An 18,319-nucleotide genomic window follows, 5' to 3' on the forward strand; every position below is an offset into this window, starting at 1 on the left:
GAATTTGAATGCTATAATTCTTATCTTATCAAACAAAGTCAAATAATATTCAGACGAGCAGAAAACTATAAATAAAATGGGCGCCAAAGTTCGTTATTGGTGGATGGTTCACATAAACGATTTCGGATCAAAATTTTGTATCCGCAAACTGTGCAGGTATGGAAATATAACTTTTAAGACTCGCTTGATCAAAATTTATTTAAAATTTCCTGTTCTTCTTTTTCCATTATTTGATTTATTTATAATTACTTTACTTCAGAAAATAATTGTTTGAAAATAATTGTAGTGACATATCGTTAGGTTGAAATCTTCTCCCTACATACATCTTTCCATAATTTTATTTTTACTTAGTAAAAGTCCCATGTATGAAAAGTTGATCAGACAATTAATTTTTCAGTGTGGCTTCTCATGTATCAAGTTGGTGTAATATTTGTTGGCATCTTTGTATTTAGCCCTATTAACTTCTGCCAACTTGTTTGTTCCTTGAGCTTGTCCGAGGCTTCACGGATAGCATATATTCTTTATACAAGTTGATTTACTGGCGCTGTATTAGTCTGAACATGCGTCAACCTTTTCGGTAGTAAAAAGACATGTCATTACAGTCATTCTTATAGTTGCTGGATGACTAATAGTTTTCGCTGCTGACACCGTAGTTTGGCTGGGCATCGCTCGGGTTTGTTTAGCTGCTTTGTTATGTCACTTTGTGAGGTAATTTCATCCGTTATTATATATACACGACTATTTATATAATGACGCAAAATTTTTTTATTTTACTTTCAGGTTGTTTATAATTTTTGAGGTGCATTAGTTTCATTCGTTGTTATAGGAGCATCTGATACAGAGCAAAATGGTTTTCGTTTACTTTAGCATTTAAAAAATCGTGGAAAAGTCAAATTTTCTAATTAAGAAAGATTATTCGAACGGTGACTTTGTGAGGCATGAAATTAAAATTTTTTATGACAAAGAAGATTAAAGCTTTTATCGATTAATGAAAATAATTTCAAGCGCGTATCTTTATTAGAACATTTTTTATACAATAATTAAGTAAACCTTCAATTTTCATTGTAAGACCCTTTCTTGACCTCTTAAGTCATGCACTTCAAATATTAAAGCAGAAAACTAATTTAAATATACAAGTCTTTTATATAGTTTTCTCAGGTGTGTTTTGGTTACGCCACGTGTAGAAAGCGACTTTCTCACAATGACGCTATTCATCTTTATGTAGATGTAAAGCTTTAACAACGTTCCATTCTATATAGAAATGATTTTATGAAAAAGTAACTCTACGATCATTGGACTATCGTCAGCCGTTTCATAAGTACTTCTTAATGCTAATTCTGTAATCATAACGATAGCGACGATTCGCCTTTGCGATCGACTTATTAGACGATTTATTTTAATACTTTCTAGTATTAAAATATCGATATCATTGACTGCACTTGCCACATATTTTATTTTCTTAAAGGATAGAATTGATTAGGTCAAAATTGTATTAACGTTTCGATTTGAACGGTGAAGCTTGCATGTCTTATTTTTGCATCAGAACGATTTTTGTAATAAAATTGATATAACTTTTATAAAAACCGTGAGTAATTTATTTATTTAATTATAAATTTTGACTCAATAGTCCCTAGTTATAGGCAACGCGATCCACACGTGTGTCTTTCATCGTCTGTTTAATCGTTTCAATATCTATGTGCAAGTTAATGATTATATTATATCGTTGATAAATAAATTATTGTAATTTAATTATTCAAGATCGTTCATTTTCTCCGTTTTACAAGCATAATTTTTGATTAATTAGTCAGTCATATCAATGATATTTTCAAAAAAAGCATGCTTTTAATAAAACTAGTATCTATCTAATTAAATTGGTAAAATTAATAATTTTGGTATCCATTAACAATCATTTTTCATGAAGTTTTAATTTATTTCCTGGTAAATGAAACTCAATAGCGTTTAAGCAATCCTTGTTTCTCGTCATAGGAATAAATAGTATGTGAAGTAGACTGTAGCGTAAAACATTGTGAAATATTTTTAATTAAAAATAGGTATTTCAAAATACTTCATCCATTTATAATTTTTATTTAAACGATAGTATCTAGACCTAATATATAGGTAAATAGTTGATGTTAATAAACAGATATGTATATTTCGACATAGCCTTGATAAAAAAGTTAATATTCACAGAATAATAATGAAATAATAGAATTTTCTACAAATGAAAGTATTTAATTATCACAACTGTACAAAAAATCATTACATGAGCGGTTTAACAACAATAAGTAATACTATTCACTAAATATCAAAAATAATTTTTGATACAGAGGTCAATTGTTTTAGATTAAATATAAGAATGTTTTCACCATTTCTAAATATATATTATATACACGTTTTATAGAATCAAACTCTCTTGATTTAATAATGTTTACTATTTTTCATAACAATCAGTTTTCTAACGAAATCCTAGCAACCATTACTTGTTGATTTAATTTAATTTAATTAGATAATCGTTCTAACTTTATATATCAATCGTAGCTTAAAATTTATCAGAATTATAATTATACCAATAACTCTGTTATATATATGTAATTCTGATCAATTTCTTTATGAATTCTATAAATTTAAATATAATCGCGACACAGGATATAAAATTGTAGTGTTCTAATGTAAGTTGATGTAATTAACTCTAAATTAACTCTAACAGTAAAATTTACGTAGTGCGCAAGTTGAAATATGTAATACTTTTTTCGAATTTCATAAGAAAATTCATGAGACATTATGATATTCATAACAACTGTTTGGTTGTGACGCTGTGTTTGCATTGAATCTCCATTGTTTTCAGTAGGTTTGGTAATATCTAGATACTTACAATAAATGGTTCCAAATATTCTTTCAAAAATTTCACCTTTTACAATTTCAAATTGTTGTAATTAAAATTATTTTAACGTATATTTCTTACATAGTCTATCTACCATAAGAATATTAGCATATTTTGAAATCAGTATGACATCTAAAACCCAATTAAAATTTTAACACCTAATAAAGGAATATAATCATATGTATGTATAGAACACCAATTTATTTTATGTGAATATTAAATTGGTGAAAGTTCAATAGCATTTTTCATTGATAAAGAGTTACCTGTAGGAAATAAAACAAGATATTTATATATTGCAACATTGCATTAACAACTTTTTTTTGCTTGCTTAATGAGTAGTAGAGTCGTTGAAAAGCTGCGAATCCAGATATTTAACACTGTACTTGCCCTTTATCAGAAATCAACTGAAAAGTTTCTTTTCTAATATCAATCTTGTTACAACATATTCAATAACAACATATATTTACTGTGTTTCCGAATTTTAAGCAAATAGAAATTTACAGTGGTCGAACAATATGACGTATTATGTACGATAATTTGGTTTAAATATTGCTTAATTTATTAACTTTCTTAATGTCTTTCAAAAAGAAATTTGTTCACAATTCGTTTCACAATTTCGAAAAAGAGAATTCTTTTAGAACTTTAACTAAATATAGAATAAAATATCATCGAATCATCTGTCGTGAGTTTGCAGAATAAATCATTGAAAATTTTAAATATCATCAAAGATGGTTTGAACAGTCGAATTCTTACAGTCCAAGCGTAACTATGTCGCTCATACGACGTTTCTCAAGTTTCGACGTACGTATATCTATTTCATGAAAAACGTCTGCCAATTACCAAATGTTTACTCAAGCACATACGTCACATAAGAGTAGATAGTTATCATGCAATATACAGCCGCCTAGTACTAATGAAGACGAGTAATTCATATTTAATTAATTCACCGACTCCTCCTTCCTCGGCATGAATCGGCACTTTTAATCTAATCAAAGTACCACCATCCACACTGTCGTGGATTTTGAAGCTAGATTGTTGTGATTTTCGCGCGGCGCCTATAAAAGACACCTGACGGATGTACGACCGATTAGTATATATATTTCTCTCTCTTCCTCTCTTTTTCAATTTTAATTGGAAGGATTTATCGACTAGGCAAAAAATATAACGTAGCACTAACACTTGACTCCGATTACCGGCAATTTGTACACCAACGCGCGCGGAAAATCTGTTTTCATAAAAGCTCTGTAGTATCGTCATTGTCGTCCCGCTGACCCGTACAATTAAGATTTATTCATCCGATCGGTTGTTTATTAAATAGATACATTTTCTATAACATGGATTGACCTGCTCGAAAACACTCAAATTGTCTGCATATAAAGAGGAATTTCAATAAGCTGGACAAAATGACGTGAAGCCCGGAAAGCTTAAAAGTGACTTATTGCTCTCCAACGATCACTTTCTACTTGTAAATTTTTGTGAGTACACATGTTGTAATAGCAACTTCATTCGATTCATTAAAACACGTGATAAGCACACGCCTATCAGCTCAGACGTGAATTTATTCGGTTGATTATTTGTACTGGCGTCAGAAGAAAAAACTTCCCATTTCATGTAACTTATGACGAAATTATTAACTTAATTCTTTTCTTTCTTTCGTGATTTTGTTGTCTTCGTTTGACGAAAAAGCGTAAAATATTGGAGATTTCAACGACGTTCTTTTGCAGATAAAATAAAAAAGATAATAATCATAGTTAAATTTGAACATGAAGCACTGTTAGAATATGTTAATTATGCATTTTTGTATATAAATAATCAGCTAGCTGCTTTAGAAAAAAAAACAAAAAAGAAAACAAACTTATCAAAGTCATTCGCGACCGGATTGATAATTAAAATAATTCTAAACATAGAATTTGAATTATAGAAAATACATCCAGGAATTATTTACGAAGTCTCCGCAAAATTACAAATACTTTAAAAACAAGAAATTAAAATACTATTATCTTACGACGTGACGATTTTATTTGGTTGCTTAATTAGTTCTATTTTAAAAACGATGATGTCGGCTTCGTTTACACACGATGGCGATATAACTTTTGAAATGTTAAGTTGTTTCGTTGCTGCAATTTTTCCAGATAACAAAATATGGCAATGCGGGACATTTGATTTGGGATTTCCCTTATTATTTGCCAAGTACTGATACTATTAAACAATTGATATAGATTCTCTTTGGTCTTGATACTCGCAAGTTTTTCACGACGAATGATTTAATGTAGCAGTATGCGTCAGAATTACAACAATGACTTATTCTATAGAAAATTCTTCTATGAAAGCTGACAAGGATTAATTGAAATCAAATCAATTTTTCATTCTAATTCATCTCCAATCGTAATCTATCTTTGGTAATTTGCTTTTGTCTGGTAGTTTTCAAAGCGATCTAATCGGGAAACCGGTGAATAACAATCTTTTGTAATTAATCGAGTAAAAAATCACCGCTTATCATGATACATCCCACGTCAATTCGACTATGCTAAGCTATGATGCAACAAGAAAAGTTCGTTGCAAAATAAAAGCCAGAGAGGACCGAGAAACTTCATTGATCGCGACGAGACGGTGATATAAACTTCAATTGTTTTCGGCACGAAGAAGAGAAAAGAAAACAAGTTTTCCCTTATTACATAATCGCAAAAGCATTACCTTATTTGCGGAGCATCGCACGAGAGGGATCATGATTGCGCAATAATAGCAAGAATTTATCCTGACATTTGCGCGCGCAGGAACAGCGAAATTAAAAAGAGTCGACGTGCCGCTGCATCGAACTTCAGTTGAGAGTGAGACGCGTCGCAAGGAGGATTCTCGATCCATCGCCGACTAATATTGTGGGGGATACACTATTCTTAGCATTTGTGACCAAACCATGGTGCAAGTGGCTTCGAAGACTTCTTCCTTGCGGAAATATTTACCGCAACTTATAGCTGGATTTGGTGGTAAAATTTTTACGTTAAATCTTCATTACTTTCTTTCAATTGCTTATGTTGATTTAAACAAAAATTCAACTAAACATTTATTTTTAAATGCATTTTAACTAACTGATTTATAATACACTTTGATAATAATATATTGAAAGAAAGTTTAGTCAATGGTAGATGCTTTGTTGAAATTAATAATGATCTATTATGAGAGAAGTGTAATACGATTAATTATAAACGAATTTATAAACTACTTTCTTATTTCGTTGAAAATATAATTAAAAGCTTAGACAAAAATCTTCTTGACAAAATGTTCGAGAATGATCGTGAGTTAGCAAACTGAACATTTTCTAGAATAAAATGAAATCGTTGATGATCGTCAATTGAGTCGAGACATATGAATTGCAATAGCAGTTTGCATAGCTGAAGTAACAATGTTTTAATGCAGTAACAAGTAACAGATGAAAAACAAAATTTAGGTCATCTAAACGTTGCAATAAATAAGTTTCAAGATAGTGGAAATTTTTTCATTTAAAACCAGAACATTTCATTTGACATTCATCTCAGTAGTTTTTGATTTGCTGTACCTATTTAATGAAATTGCCTTTGAGCTGAAACAAAGATGAAAAATTAGAGTTGAAAAAATCTATTATTCTATATGCAAGCTACATTTGAAGTTAATCAACGAAGATCGAAGAAATCAATGTCTTCGTCGCGTCAAAAATACTTAAGAGTGTATCAAACATAGTGTAATGGATTCGTTCGAGTAAGAGTCTCAATTAAAAATACGAACTCGATCATTTTAGCATACTCAATTTCCTCGCCATCGATCAATGATAAATCCCCCACATGCTTGAGAAAAAAAAGCGTTTAGTGTTACAATTAAAATTTGATAAAGTGTATAAATAGCAAGCAATATATGGTGACTTTTTCATATCGAGTTGAATTTAAATTGAGTGGAAGTGCTGTCTTACACATGGTCAATCGGCTGTATTTGAACAGCGATTAATAACTTTAAGAAAGACAATTGGCTTTGATCGTCCTCAAACGATTAAAGAAAAATCTCTTTGAAACTATTGAATCGTATTTTCTTTTCGGGATAAAATATTTTTTCCAATTACGAAATGCAATACATCATTTAGATTGTTCTTTTTCCTAAATAACTATTTTCCTTTACTATTGTTTTGGTGATAGAACATTGTTTGTATACGCATTAACTTAATTCTTTCAATCGAGTTTACAGCTATTCTGTGATATGATCATCCGTATTTCCTATTATATTTACCTGCCTGTCAAGCATAATGAGAATAAGAACGATTTGTTCATGTCAACACTGCCCATCAAAAAATATTGGTGAAATCGTTACAGATTCTAACAAGAAAATTATTCTCGTGAATTGCAGTGACGATGGTATTGGTACAGCTCGGTTTATCAAGTGGTTGGTCATCGCCTTACTTAGCCAAACTAACAGCCCCAGGCTCATCGTTGCTCCTGACTGACGAGGAAGCGTCATGGGTGGCATCGTTGCTGAATCTTGGACGCTTTTTGGGTGCTTTTGTGGGTGCTTTGTCAGTCAGCTATTTCGGCAGCAAAAGAACAATGTTGTTCACTCTCGTGCCCATCAGTCTCTGTTGGGTTCTCACGATTGTTGCCACACGTACCGAATTCCTGTACTTAGCGAGGTTTTCCAGTGGAGTGGGCTTGGGTATGACTTATAGTTCGTTCCCGCTATACTTGGGTGAAGTATCATTACCCGAGATTAGGGGAGCTCTGGTCTCGTTAGCTGCTTGCGGTGGTACCTTTGGAGTTATGATAGGAAACATCGCTGGTAGTTATTTGAACATGGAGGTGTCAGCTACAATTTATCTGGTTCCTTGCATTGCTCTTATGGTATTATTTTTATGGATGCCTGAATCGCCACACCATTTTGTCAAAGGTACAGTTTCTTTTTATTTTGCTTCCTTCTAGTATACCATTATTAAATTATTTAAACTTAAGAGTTTCTATGTTATATACTATTTTCAGTGATGTATAACGAAATATTTATATTTAATAATACATGCAAATTCAATTAGATCAAAAATCTTTTGTAGCTATATGTTCTACAATAAAGTATTTTGGTGATATTCATATTATTTGTATAGATTGAATAACTACACGTAAAATGTGACGTTTTCTTAAGCCTATAAATTCATAATAAAATATATATATATATATATATATATATAATTCTAGAGGACAAACTCGAAGAAGCTAAGAAATCAATTCAATGGTATCGTGCGAATCATCAGATTGAAGAAGAACTTGATGCTGTTAAGAGGTTCGTCTCGAACGCGGTATCAGAGACATTCAGCGACAAACTCCAAGAATTACGTAAACCAGCTCTTATGAAAGCTATGATCCTTATAGTCGTTCTGTGGGCTTTCATGCAGTTATCGGGTTTCAACAGTATTCTTTTCTACATGGAACTGATAATCATTCAGAGCAAATCAACCCTTATAGAACCGAAAATTGTCGTCATGTACGTTAGTGCTTCAGCTGTTGTCGCTTCGGTTTTCTCTATTGTCATGATTGACAAATGCGGAAGGTAAAAAACGTTTGATAACAAAAAAATTTTTTTTTTTGACATTGGCGAGAGAAATTAAGAAAATTAAGAAGTAATTTATTTGCAGGAGGATCCTTTTGATCGGTTCGAGTTTGGGAGTAACTTTAGGAATGCTAGGTCTGGGTATCCACTTCTATTGTATCGATCGAGGACTGAACGTATCTCAACTTCAATGGCTTCCAATTGCTTCAATATTCCTCTTCGATGTAGCTTTCTTTGCGGGACTCATGTGCGTTCCAAGTGCTGTCCTCTCGGAATTGTTTCCAACTAATGTCAAATGTATCGCTGCCTGTTTTGCTAGTCTTGCCGGTGCTATTTTCGCTTTCATCTCAACTAAGACGTATCAACCGCTCATTGAAATTATTGGTCAAAGTAATGTGTTCTTCGTGTATGCCGGTCTAACGATACTCATTGTTCCTTATGCGTTGATCTGTATGCCTGAGACGAAAGGCAAGACGTTGCAACAAATTCAAGATGATCTTGTTAAGCGTTGAATTTTGACTTGACTCTTTTATTTGGAACGAAAATATTTAATCGATTGTTATGACAGCAATTCGATTATTCGCACTTTTAATTCTGAATGTAGGAATTCGATCAGAATTGAATGCGTATTCACATTATTATCATAGGATTTATAACGTCATTTCAAAGGACAAGAAAATTCATGTTCATGAATTTAAATTTAATTGTTGAGATTTGTACATATTGAGATTTTTATTATAAAACCATCAGGATACACGTAATTCATTTAATTTTAAAGTCATAATTTAAATATCGAATTGACGAATGAAATTTTGAAGACAACAATCTTAATTTATACCAAAACTTCGCAAAATTTTTACGACACTCGCTTGTAATGACATTTAGAGTCGAAGCCATTTGCTTTGTAGCGTTGTATGTATAAACTCTGTGAGTTTGTTTCATAATTTATTATTCTTTTTGTCATAGTAATTTATGAATGATACGAACAAGACCAAATGCTGCAAAGTGTAATTATTTTTTAAAATAAAATTCTTAAATTGACGACGAATTGTTAATTTTCTACAAAATTTCCTCAATTAATAGCAGCTTTTATCCTTAATAGTAATAAGATGCATAAGAATTATTTTTAATGCATACTTTAGTCTTTGCTTTCTTCCTTCTCAATAAAAAATAGCGGGGATTATTTTAATACCTAAATCCGTTAAAGAAACTAAACTAGTAACCTCATACAGACTGATAATTAGTCTTTTATCAACATTTTCCAAAATTTATGAAAAATTAATCCTAGTTAGAATGAACCCATTAAAAAACAATAGAAAGTTTATCCTAGATCATCAATTTGGTTTCAGGCACAACCACTCCATCATAGAACAAGTAAATAGAATAATATCCGCTGTTGAGAAAATCTCTTGAAGAAAAACAATACTGCATATTCCTTTATGTGGTCCAGGCGTTTGACAAAGTGAGGTATCAAAATCTTCCGCACAAACTCAAAAATATTTTCCAAAGCGCCACTACGAGCCCAAATAAACTAATTAGCGATTTTCTTATGTTATTCATCGTTAATACCAGAATCAAGAAGCATAAATTAATGAATGTATAAATAAATCTCCACTATTTGCTACGCACATTTTAAAATCAATACAGAAAACTCACTGGTATATTCTGATGCATTACATGTATATATATCTCTTTTATAGCAATTAAATTTACTTATTGTCTGATTGTGTTAAAGATTGTAAATAAACTTGGAGTAATAAAAAAATACTAGCTTTACCTGTTAGAAAGATACATTTTTATACCGTAATGAAGCTCAAATTTTTTAAAATACATTATAATTTCCTTTGTTCTCGAATTTGAAATATGCATTACCTCCCTCCATATAGAAAACATTCAAGTTTTTCCCAGTCAATGCAAATTTTAATTATGAACGTCTTTAAAGCGACTGTACATTTAATTGTTGAAAAATTTTTTATTTATAGTAGAAATCATTTGCAAAACATGGTATAAGATGTTTTCGATATATTTTTTGTAGAAAATATATTGAAAACAAGAAATTACGACTATACCTGAATACTTAGCTAACCTTAAGTGGTGATTCGCGATAGAACACCAGGGAGTAATTTTTCAAGTGAGCACTGTTCTTTTTCAGCGCTTCACTTTTTTTATTTTTAATAAATATCTCGTTATCACATATCTCAAAATGAAAAAAATACACACTTGACAGTACGACATTAAAAAAGTCGACAAAGGTCTGTAAATAGTATCTTGAGTAATCTTATTTGTACACACTTAGAGTCTTGGCCGCAGCGATTGAGCTGCTATGCGCGTAATTGTAAATGAAGAGAGAGGAATGTTGATACCTCATTTATCATGACGCCGGCTAAAATGTTAGTATGGGTCCTTCTCGATTATCTAAAATATCTAATAATAAAAATTTGATAGTATGCCTTATATTTCATTAAAAGAACATTAATATGTTTCATAACTTACCTTTGGCAATACTCCACCAGGGTAAGGTAATATAGGTAAGAAATGCGTTGAGGGGGACGGACTGAGCTCTTTTATTTTCTTTCCAGAAGTGAAAGGTTTGAGTGAATCCCCGCATAGTCCACAGCGGGTTATAGGCCCCGTCGTCCAGCTCTGAGGGCAAAAATTTCATTCTAGTAAATAGCTGTCAAATAAAATTACTTGGCTTTATTAATTTTGTTTCCTTTATTTTCGTGTCTGAAGAGGGAAAACCTAATTTGATTTGCGCTAGAGGTAATGTTGATCTAATTTGGAAATTCATCTTTTGTGACTATCGTTCCAAAGTAAATCGGTAGAGTTTGATATAATCTGAATTTCATTATTGTGAATGGTGTACGTGTTAATTTTGCACTACGAATTGATGCTCTATAGATTCGTAATAGAATCTGCTTTTTTACGAAAAGTATCGACTTATGTGATTGATTCAATAATGTTGTAATGCATATGATGCTTGTATCGTGAGCTGAGGAGAAAACTTATATATGTTTTGGCGTAATGTACTTCATAATTATATGGACAAAATATGAACAGCAATTGAAACAGCAAGAAAAGAAACATTCAAAATAGACAGTGGAGCTGTGAGAACATGTGTAATTCATGCCGCGTGTCCATGTAACAAACAGAAGCACATAATTTATATTGAGAATATGAACTTTTGCAACATAAGCATCTTAACGTTTTTCGTTAAGAAGTAAAGTGTATTAATACTATTCATACGTCATTAGCCTTATAATGACTTCAAGTATTGTAAAATAATAAATTTGGAAATTTATTTTTGGCCGAAACCAATTACATAATAATTTCGATATAATCTCAATTAGTCTTATCTTGGTAAGTAACAGAAAAATGAAGGTAACTCATAGCTTTCCTAATATTTTTGTAAAATTACATTGATAATTAATTCAATTGTTATAAATTTTTTGAAGGTATCTCTTGTGTCACTGATATGATGCACGAAGGTATCAAATGTTTGCATTGTAATGTAAATAAATACTTGTGTAAATGTTGAGTATTGTATTTTTTTACTAAATAAATATTTCTACTAAAAAATTAACTGTTTAGTTAGACTAGACCCTTTATGCGGAATTCGTCTTTTAGTATTAACAGAAATGTAACTTTCAAAGAATAAAAGAATACAGAATAAATTTATTAACAATACATATTACCCCTTCAGCGGGCATTTGTTAGTAAATAAAGATTGTATACATAACAGGATTTTGTTCGTTAGTAACACATATGTTATTGTACAAAACAAATCAAAAGTTGGTTATAATTAAAGAAAATAAATAAAATGGTCCAGAGATGCACACTGTTTATAAGTTAAAGTATTCCTATTGCTTTAAATGCTTTTGTCAGTTTTACATACAGCCTACTCTGAGTACCAGAGTTTTGTTGTTATATTTGCATTATAAAGTGAGTTTATAGGTACGTTTTACTAAGCAATTTCGCACACTGTTGATTTACATAATGATCTACCCACTGAAGAGTTAATAACAATATACCATTCCTTCCTCAAAAGTTCAAGCGATTAGTTACGCCATAACCATCAGCGGCTTGAATGTTCGAGGTGATAATCGCATGTTCATACAGTAAACTAAAATCAACCATTAGTCGACATCAAAGCAAAAAAAGAAGGATAATAAGGTGGGATAGTAGGTAATACACTCGAGTACCGAAAAAAGCCGAATTCCAAAAAGCAAAAAGGATCCATTTCACAAGTGTTTTGTGGTTGTATTTTTTAATCTTCGACGAGATGATGAGAATTACCCTGAGAGCCGGGCCGCCTGGGCATCTCGCACCAGTAGTAGATAGCAGTGCCATCGGGGGTGACTCTATGAGGCGGCAACGGATTCCCAGTGAAGCAACCCGAATGTGCTCTGCGTCTCCTCCTTCTTGGCAGGGTGGCGCATCTTTCGGCTCGAGATGTCAATTTGGCGTTGTCGTTGGCGTTGTCATCTTTGTCGGGTTCGTTCTCATTGTCTCCAAACACATCCTCATCGCTCGGTGTTTTACTGTCAATCAAACTGCGCGATCTTCGACGACGACGCTCACGCAGATGATGGGAATGCGTCTGTGGCTCATTATTTTCACAGCATGGAAGCTCCTCGGTGCCGTCGACGAGAATAGCACCGGAGTCGAGTTTTTGACGCACGTTGTCGTCCGTTGGTGAGGCACCACTTGCCACGAGAATTTCACTGCCGACCTCGATCGATTGGATTACTTGATCCGCCATGTGATTGTTTTCGTCCGACGAGCTTTGACTTTTCAGACCTGATACACGGGATACATAGCAGCGAGGTTATTATGCCGAGAGCGACAGTTTTCGATTTACATTGCCCAATCGTCGGTTCAGTTTTTTTCATTGCCAATGGAGAATCTCAGATAATCGTTTTATTTTCTCGAGTGATTCTCGTGATTAACGAGTTTGATCGTTAGTTCTGTGAGAAAAATAGTGATTGGTAGCAATGCAATTTGAATGGGAAATTTTCAAGCTCTTGTTCGCATTACTTTGCAAAGCTTGTATCAAAGAAAGTTTTTAATTGATAGCTGTTATGAAAATTTATTCAAACTACACTCAATGCTCACTGAAGCGAAAAATAATAAATCCGCCAATAAACTTTTCCAAGTAACTTACACATAAAAAAATTCATAATTTGTTTAAAATCAACTGATCTAATTAAACTGTCGCAAAAAATGCTACTGATCCAATCTTAAAGAAAGAAACGAGATCACAGCAAATTCGAATTATACAAAAAGATAGTATCGAAATCCTCCATAGAGAGGCAGCAGCACACACCACATCGCGATTGATTATGAATGCGTGCTCACCGCGAGAATGGCTAATAGTTTCCCTCGGTGCACGGTTCCTGCGAGTAACCGAGCGACCCATGAGGGGTGATCTCGCTGTACTCAACATCCTTGCCTGTTTCATACTCCTTCGCGTGACTGCCGGTGACGACTGGGCGGATCTGCAATGTACGCGTGGACGACATCCATTCGTCTTTGTTGTTGTCGTCCTCGTTGTCTCATCCTCAGCTTCGTCGTCACCTTTTTTTGTTTTTGTGTTTTTCGTTCGCGTCCGCGCGATAGAACAGAAGAGTACAAATATCCTCATTTTTTTGTTTTCTCTGACGAGCGATGTGATGTGACATACGGTTTATCAGTGGTATCAACGAGCTTTTGTATTCTACTATACTCGTGTACAGGGTTTTTATTTTGCTTAGGTAAGGTTTTTTTTAAATTTTTTTATGGTACGCATTCGCTTCATATATAATATTTTCGCTAACGATTGATTTGAGATTCAGATGCTTGATTTTGTAATTGATTTGAGGGGAATTACGACTGTAGAAGTTGTTTTTTTATGTTTTGCCGTATATTACGTGCGTGTGCAGTTTTATTGCTCTACAAAGATTTTGATGAAACGATCTTCGTGAATACTTTTTTTTTTTTGTTAGTTATTTAAATTTTTATGCTCTTCACATTCACACAAAATTATAATTCATTAACCTTTCTCCAGATAAAATTTTATACTTTTAATGAAATAATACATTTTTTTAATTACCGTAAATTTTGTGTGCAAATCATTAGAATTTCGATAAATATCAAACGTAATTGTCGCCCATGTTCCAAAAAAGAAGTAATAATAATTTGAACAAGTAAAAAATAAAAAAAATCCTTTTCATAATATCGATTTTTTAATTTTCTTTAATTTCCTCTACATATTTCTTATAAGTAGATGCCTCGAAAAGGCACAAAAAGTATACAGTAGAGTAATAATATGGCATGCAGAAAAAAATGCAAGATATAACCAAGAGAGTGTAAAATGAGCTATGAAAAAGTAGGTAAACTGTGCAAAGTCTCGGAATTACAGAGAATCAACGAGCTATCGTGCACTACATATACATACTTAGAAGTTCATTATATTCTATAATCATTCTCATAGAAGCTTAGAAATGAGTTGATTAAATGGGATGAAGGGCTTTATGAAACTTCAGCGTGAATGATAGTTGACCATGTTTTTGTAAGTAGTTCAATGACATGTACGTGGAAGGCGCGATTCTCACACAGTGAAACTATTGATTGGACCTATGTGTGTGAAATAGGCACACTCGTATGCAATGAATATTTTCACGTAAAACAGAATTGCGCCAAAAACATCTTAAACGAGCGAAGAAGACGAAAGACAGAGAAACGACAGTCAAGTATATTACCATCTCGCACATCTCCAGCCTCGATCTCGTTTAAGCCATTGGCCATCGAGTCAAGTCCCTCGTTTTCCGAGCGCGCCTTGGCAGCCGCACTGTCGGGTTTGGTACGCCAACCACCGCGCACAAAGTTGTTCAAGTTGGCACTTGGATCGGAGAGTCGACGCTGATGTCGATAAAGGAACAGTTCCTCCGCGTCGTCCCATTCGGCATCCCATAATGCGTCAGTCACGCAGTAGCCTGGCTCTGATGTTGGTGTCTCAGCTCCCGAACCTTTTGGTTTTGTCACTGCCATTTCCGCGTGACCTTTGCCTGAAAACGTTATAACTATTAGATTTTTCTAGTCATTAAACATAATTTCATGTATTCAGTCCTAGTTTGAATAATTCACTTTTGTTGGCAAGATTAAAATAAAATATATTTAGTACTTACGTATTGCAACTTTAGATAAATATATTACAGAAAGTTTTCTTTTAATACCCACCTTGAGGACCTTTCATCCTAACGAACTCAACTCTTTGAGTAGTTGCGCCCGAGAAGAGACCAAAAGTCATCCGTTGTGCCATTTTTGTGCTCAGACTCGACTGCAAACGTAAAGTAAATTATAAAGTTTTTTTCTACTTTCCGCAACGTTGTTAGACCCTGTTAGCAGTTTACAAAAATGTGTACCCTGGCATCGTAAACTTTTTTGAGTGCATCGTATCTAATAGAGCCGAGAAAAATGACGCCCTGAACTGCACCTTCGCGATCCGAGGCAACAAGTTCTACGCATACCATCTCCCCGTCTCTGACTAGGATATCACAGAATACTTCGTCAAAGTTATCTACCATGAAGCAGATGTGCGGATACGTCATCTCCTCAAGGTCTCCTTTTGCATCCATCCGACGACGACTTGGACTCGCGTAAACTTTTTGCGAGTGTCTCCTTAATACCTTTACACAAAAATTTCATTATATTGATAAACTTAGTTGCTACAGTTGTTATTCAGATGATTCCGTTCTAGTTTGATATCTATAATTTGAATATCAAAGTGCGGAAACGACGATTGACTCAATCTTCAATGTCAATGTGTTTGCAAAAATATTTTTAAGAAATAGACATTTGAAAAAGATAAAACTCACTTGCAATTCCTTAGGGCTAGTCCTAGTGCAAATAGCGAGTGTAAGGGTATAATCGAATTGGTGCACAACGAGATTGAGGTAGACCGTCTCTTCCCAATCGATGTCCGGATCGCCGATTGGTAGTTTTTTACTATCTTTGCGAAATACATCAACCTCTGTTTCGAATTTCGGCAAGTATTTCGACGACGTTTTGATGTGCTTTTTACGCACGAAGAATAAGAGGTCGTCACCGTCGATTGTATTTTCCGCTTGAAATAAAAAATGCCGCACAAACAGATCTGTCCAATAGGTTGTTCCTTGCAACATAACAAATCCGGAATCTGCAAATCAGTAAATTTTTACGGTCGAATGATATGGTTTAACGTAACTAGCATTATTCCACTAAAAGTTGAAAACAGAATTATTTTCTTGTTATTTTTATGCTATATTATTGACAGAAAATAAAATGTACAATGGCTATGCCTGGATTTGTCGAGGTTAACGTTAAAATACGTTGAGCTGGAATACAGTAATGTTCAAAAGTTGCTCTTATCAAAAGCATTACAATTCGCGTAAATTTAGTCATTCATAGCGCGCATCATCCCGGAAAGCATGAGAGTTTTGACGGTTAAAAAAATGCAAAGATGTCCAGTACTTTCCCCTAGAGCATAATAACCAAGATACGAATTGTCGCACGCTTGGCCGCCCTCGAGCATCTTGTCGCGATAGAGTAAACGACAGGCTTTTCCACGTAGAAAAGTAAACGCAATGTGCTGCCCTCGAGCTTTGTCTGCGACGTAATGAAGGGAATAGAAGATAGATTAAAGTCAATCGCTATATTCCTTTGAAGTTCGTTTGTACAATGAGACTGTCGTCGTTTCAATTATTAATAAGAGTACATGTCATAAATAATTTACAATTAGTAATTAATTGTAAGCGAGGTCAGTTTGTTCTTGTCTCATTAAGATTCACCGTTGAGTATAGGCGCGTTGATTGACTTTTTCATTTATGCATGCATAATTTTCAATTTAAATTGCTGCATATTCATTCGACCATCGATCACAACTAAATTTGGACGTTAAAAAAATGTTGCCGCATGGCAAAACAACTATACTGTCGATCAATGCAATAAAATGAAATGCCCCTTGAAAAGTATAAGCTGTCCTTCCCCTCCTAACCAAGTGCAATTTCATTCTACGTAGATCAGTAGCAAACACAAGCGATTCGTTTCAATTTATACCATTTCGAAAGCTATTGGTATAAATGTCCGAACGCTCTGCTTTACATTTGCAATTCAACGTTTCTTAACCTGCATGTACACGCGTCATTTCTATCGATAAAGAATCCTTGCTACATCAGATATTGCACACGAGTATATAAAGTTTTTGAAATGCTTGCGCAAAGTGTTCACATCGAGTTATTGACCTCTCGCGACTCACGCGACTTGAAATTCCGCGCGGGCCGCCCAAACACATTAATGATCCAAGCATGCCTGTTTTATTGCTTCGGCTGTTTATATCGATTTCTTTTGCCGAATGGCCTTTCCGACTTGGCTTTTTTTTCGCAAGCTTCCCGCTCGCGTGACTCACGCTACACCTCGGCACACACATTTACGTCGTTTGAATATCACCACGCGCTCATATCGAAAACAAACGCAAGAGGTACACGACTTAACGATTGAACCGTGTAAATAAATGTGAGGCAGACTCACCGTCCTTGAGCAGCTGCCTCATTTCCTTGGTCCTCTGGAAGTTGATTTCCTCGAGCAGCTGCTCGAGCATCGTCGGTGGTCTACCTGAGTAACTTGCGAAGCTCGCCATTGTCGCTCAGTCGCGAGATCTTTTCGCTTTGACACCTGTTATTGTTTTGCTAGCGCATCTCGTGGGACTTTCTTCTCGTCCTCGCCTGAGCTCATCTTTTGACGACGCCAAACCAGCGGCATCCCATCGCGACAATGAACGTACACATACACGCAGATGTGGTTGTCGTCGTCGGCTTGGCGTCTGCTCGCCGCTTGCAGCTGCTGCTGTCCTGCGCCTAAAAGAGAGAG

General features: G+C 34.1%; 2 protein-coding genes across 2 annotated transcripts; one reads left to right on the plus strand and one right to left on the minus strand.

The window, feature by feature from the left end:
• Positions 1 to 5,703: 5,703 nt before the first annotated feature.
• LOC131671736 (facilitated trehalose transporter Tret1-like) lies at positions 5,704 to 8,946 on the plus strand. The gene is made up of 4 exons (XM_058948400.1): positions 5,704 to 5,865; positions 7,250 to 7,783; positions 8,083 to 8,434; positions 8,520 to 8,946. The coding sequence occupies exons 1-4, from the start codon at positions 5,796 to 5,798 to the stop codon at positions 8,944 to 8,946; spliced, it is 1,383 nt and encodes a 460-aa protein (XP_058804383.1). The 5' UTR covers positions 5,704 to 5,795.
• A 1,773-nt stretch (positions 8,947 to 10,719) lies between these two features.
• LOC131671735 (uncharacterized) lies at positions 10,720 to 18,297 on the minus strand. The gene is made up of 9 exons (XM_058948399.1): positions 17,981 to 18,297; positions 16,291 to 16,610; positions 15,838 to 16,101; positions 15,653 to 15,752; positions 15,175 to 15,480; positions 13,793 to 14,011; positions 12,731 to 13,234; positions 10,928 to 11,077; positions 10,720 to 10,858 (listed from the first exon to the last, which is right to left on the minus strand). The coding sequence occupies exons 1-9, from the start codon at positions 18,087 to 18,089 to the stop codon at positions 10,818 to 10,820; spliced, it is 2,013 nt and encodes a 670-aa protein (XP_058804382.1). The 5' UTR covers positions 18,090 to 18,297; the 3' UTR covers positions 10,720 to 10,817.
• Between the last annotated feature and the right edge of the window lie 22 nt (positions 18,298 to 18,319).

This window comes from Phymastichus coffea, unplaced genomic scaffold (assembly GCF_024137745.1).
Source record: "Phymastichus coffea isolate CEN01 unplaced genomic scaffold, Cenicafe_Pcof_1.1 PCOF00134, whole genome shotgun sequence".
In the NCBI taxonomy this organism is placed as follows: Eukaryota; Metazoa; Arthropoda; class Insecta; order Hymenoptera; family Eulophidae; genus Phymastichus; species Phymastichus coffea.

Bases quoted from the DNA above. Each gene is read 5' to 3' on its own strand.
- LOC131671735 (XM_058948399.1), bottom strand. From the start codon at position 18,089: ATGGCGAGCTTCGCAAGTTACTCAGGTAGACCACCGACGATGCTCGAG. The intron at 11,078-12,730 runs GTAATTCTCATC...TTTTGCCCTCAG, and splicing joins CAGGCGGCCCGGCTCTCAGG to AGCTGGACGACGGGGCCTAT. The intron at 10,859-10,927 runs GTAAGTTATGAA...TTTTATTATTAG, and splicing joins CTGGTGGAGTATTGCCAAAG to ATATTTTAGATAATCGAGAA.
- LOC131671736 (XM_058948400.1), top strand. From the start codon at position 5,796: ATGGTGCAAGTGGCTTCGAAGACTTCTTCCTTGCGGAAATATTTACCG. The intron at 5,866-7,249 runs GTAAAATTTTTA...CGTGAATTGCAG, and splicing joins ACTTATAGCTGGATTTGGTG to TGACGATGGTATTGGTACAG. The intron at 8,435-8,519 runs GTAAAAAACGTT...ATTTATTTGCAG, and splicing joins ATGATTGACAAATGCGGAAG to GAGGATCCTTTTGATCGGTT.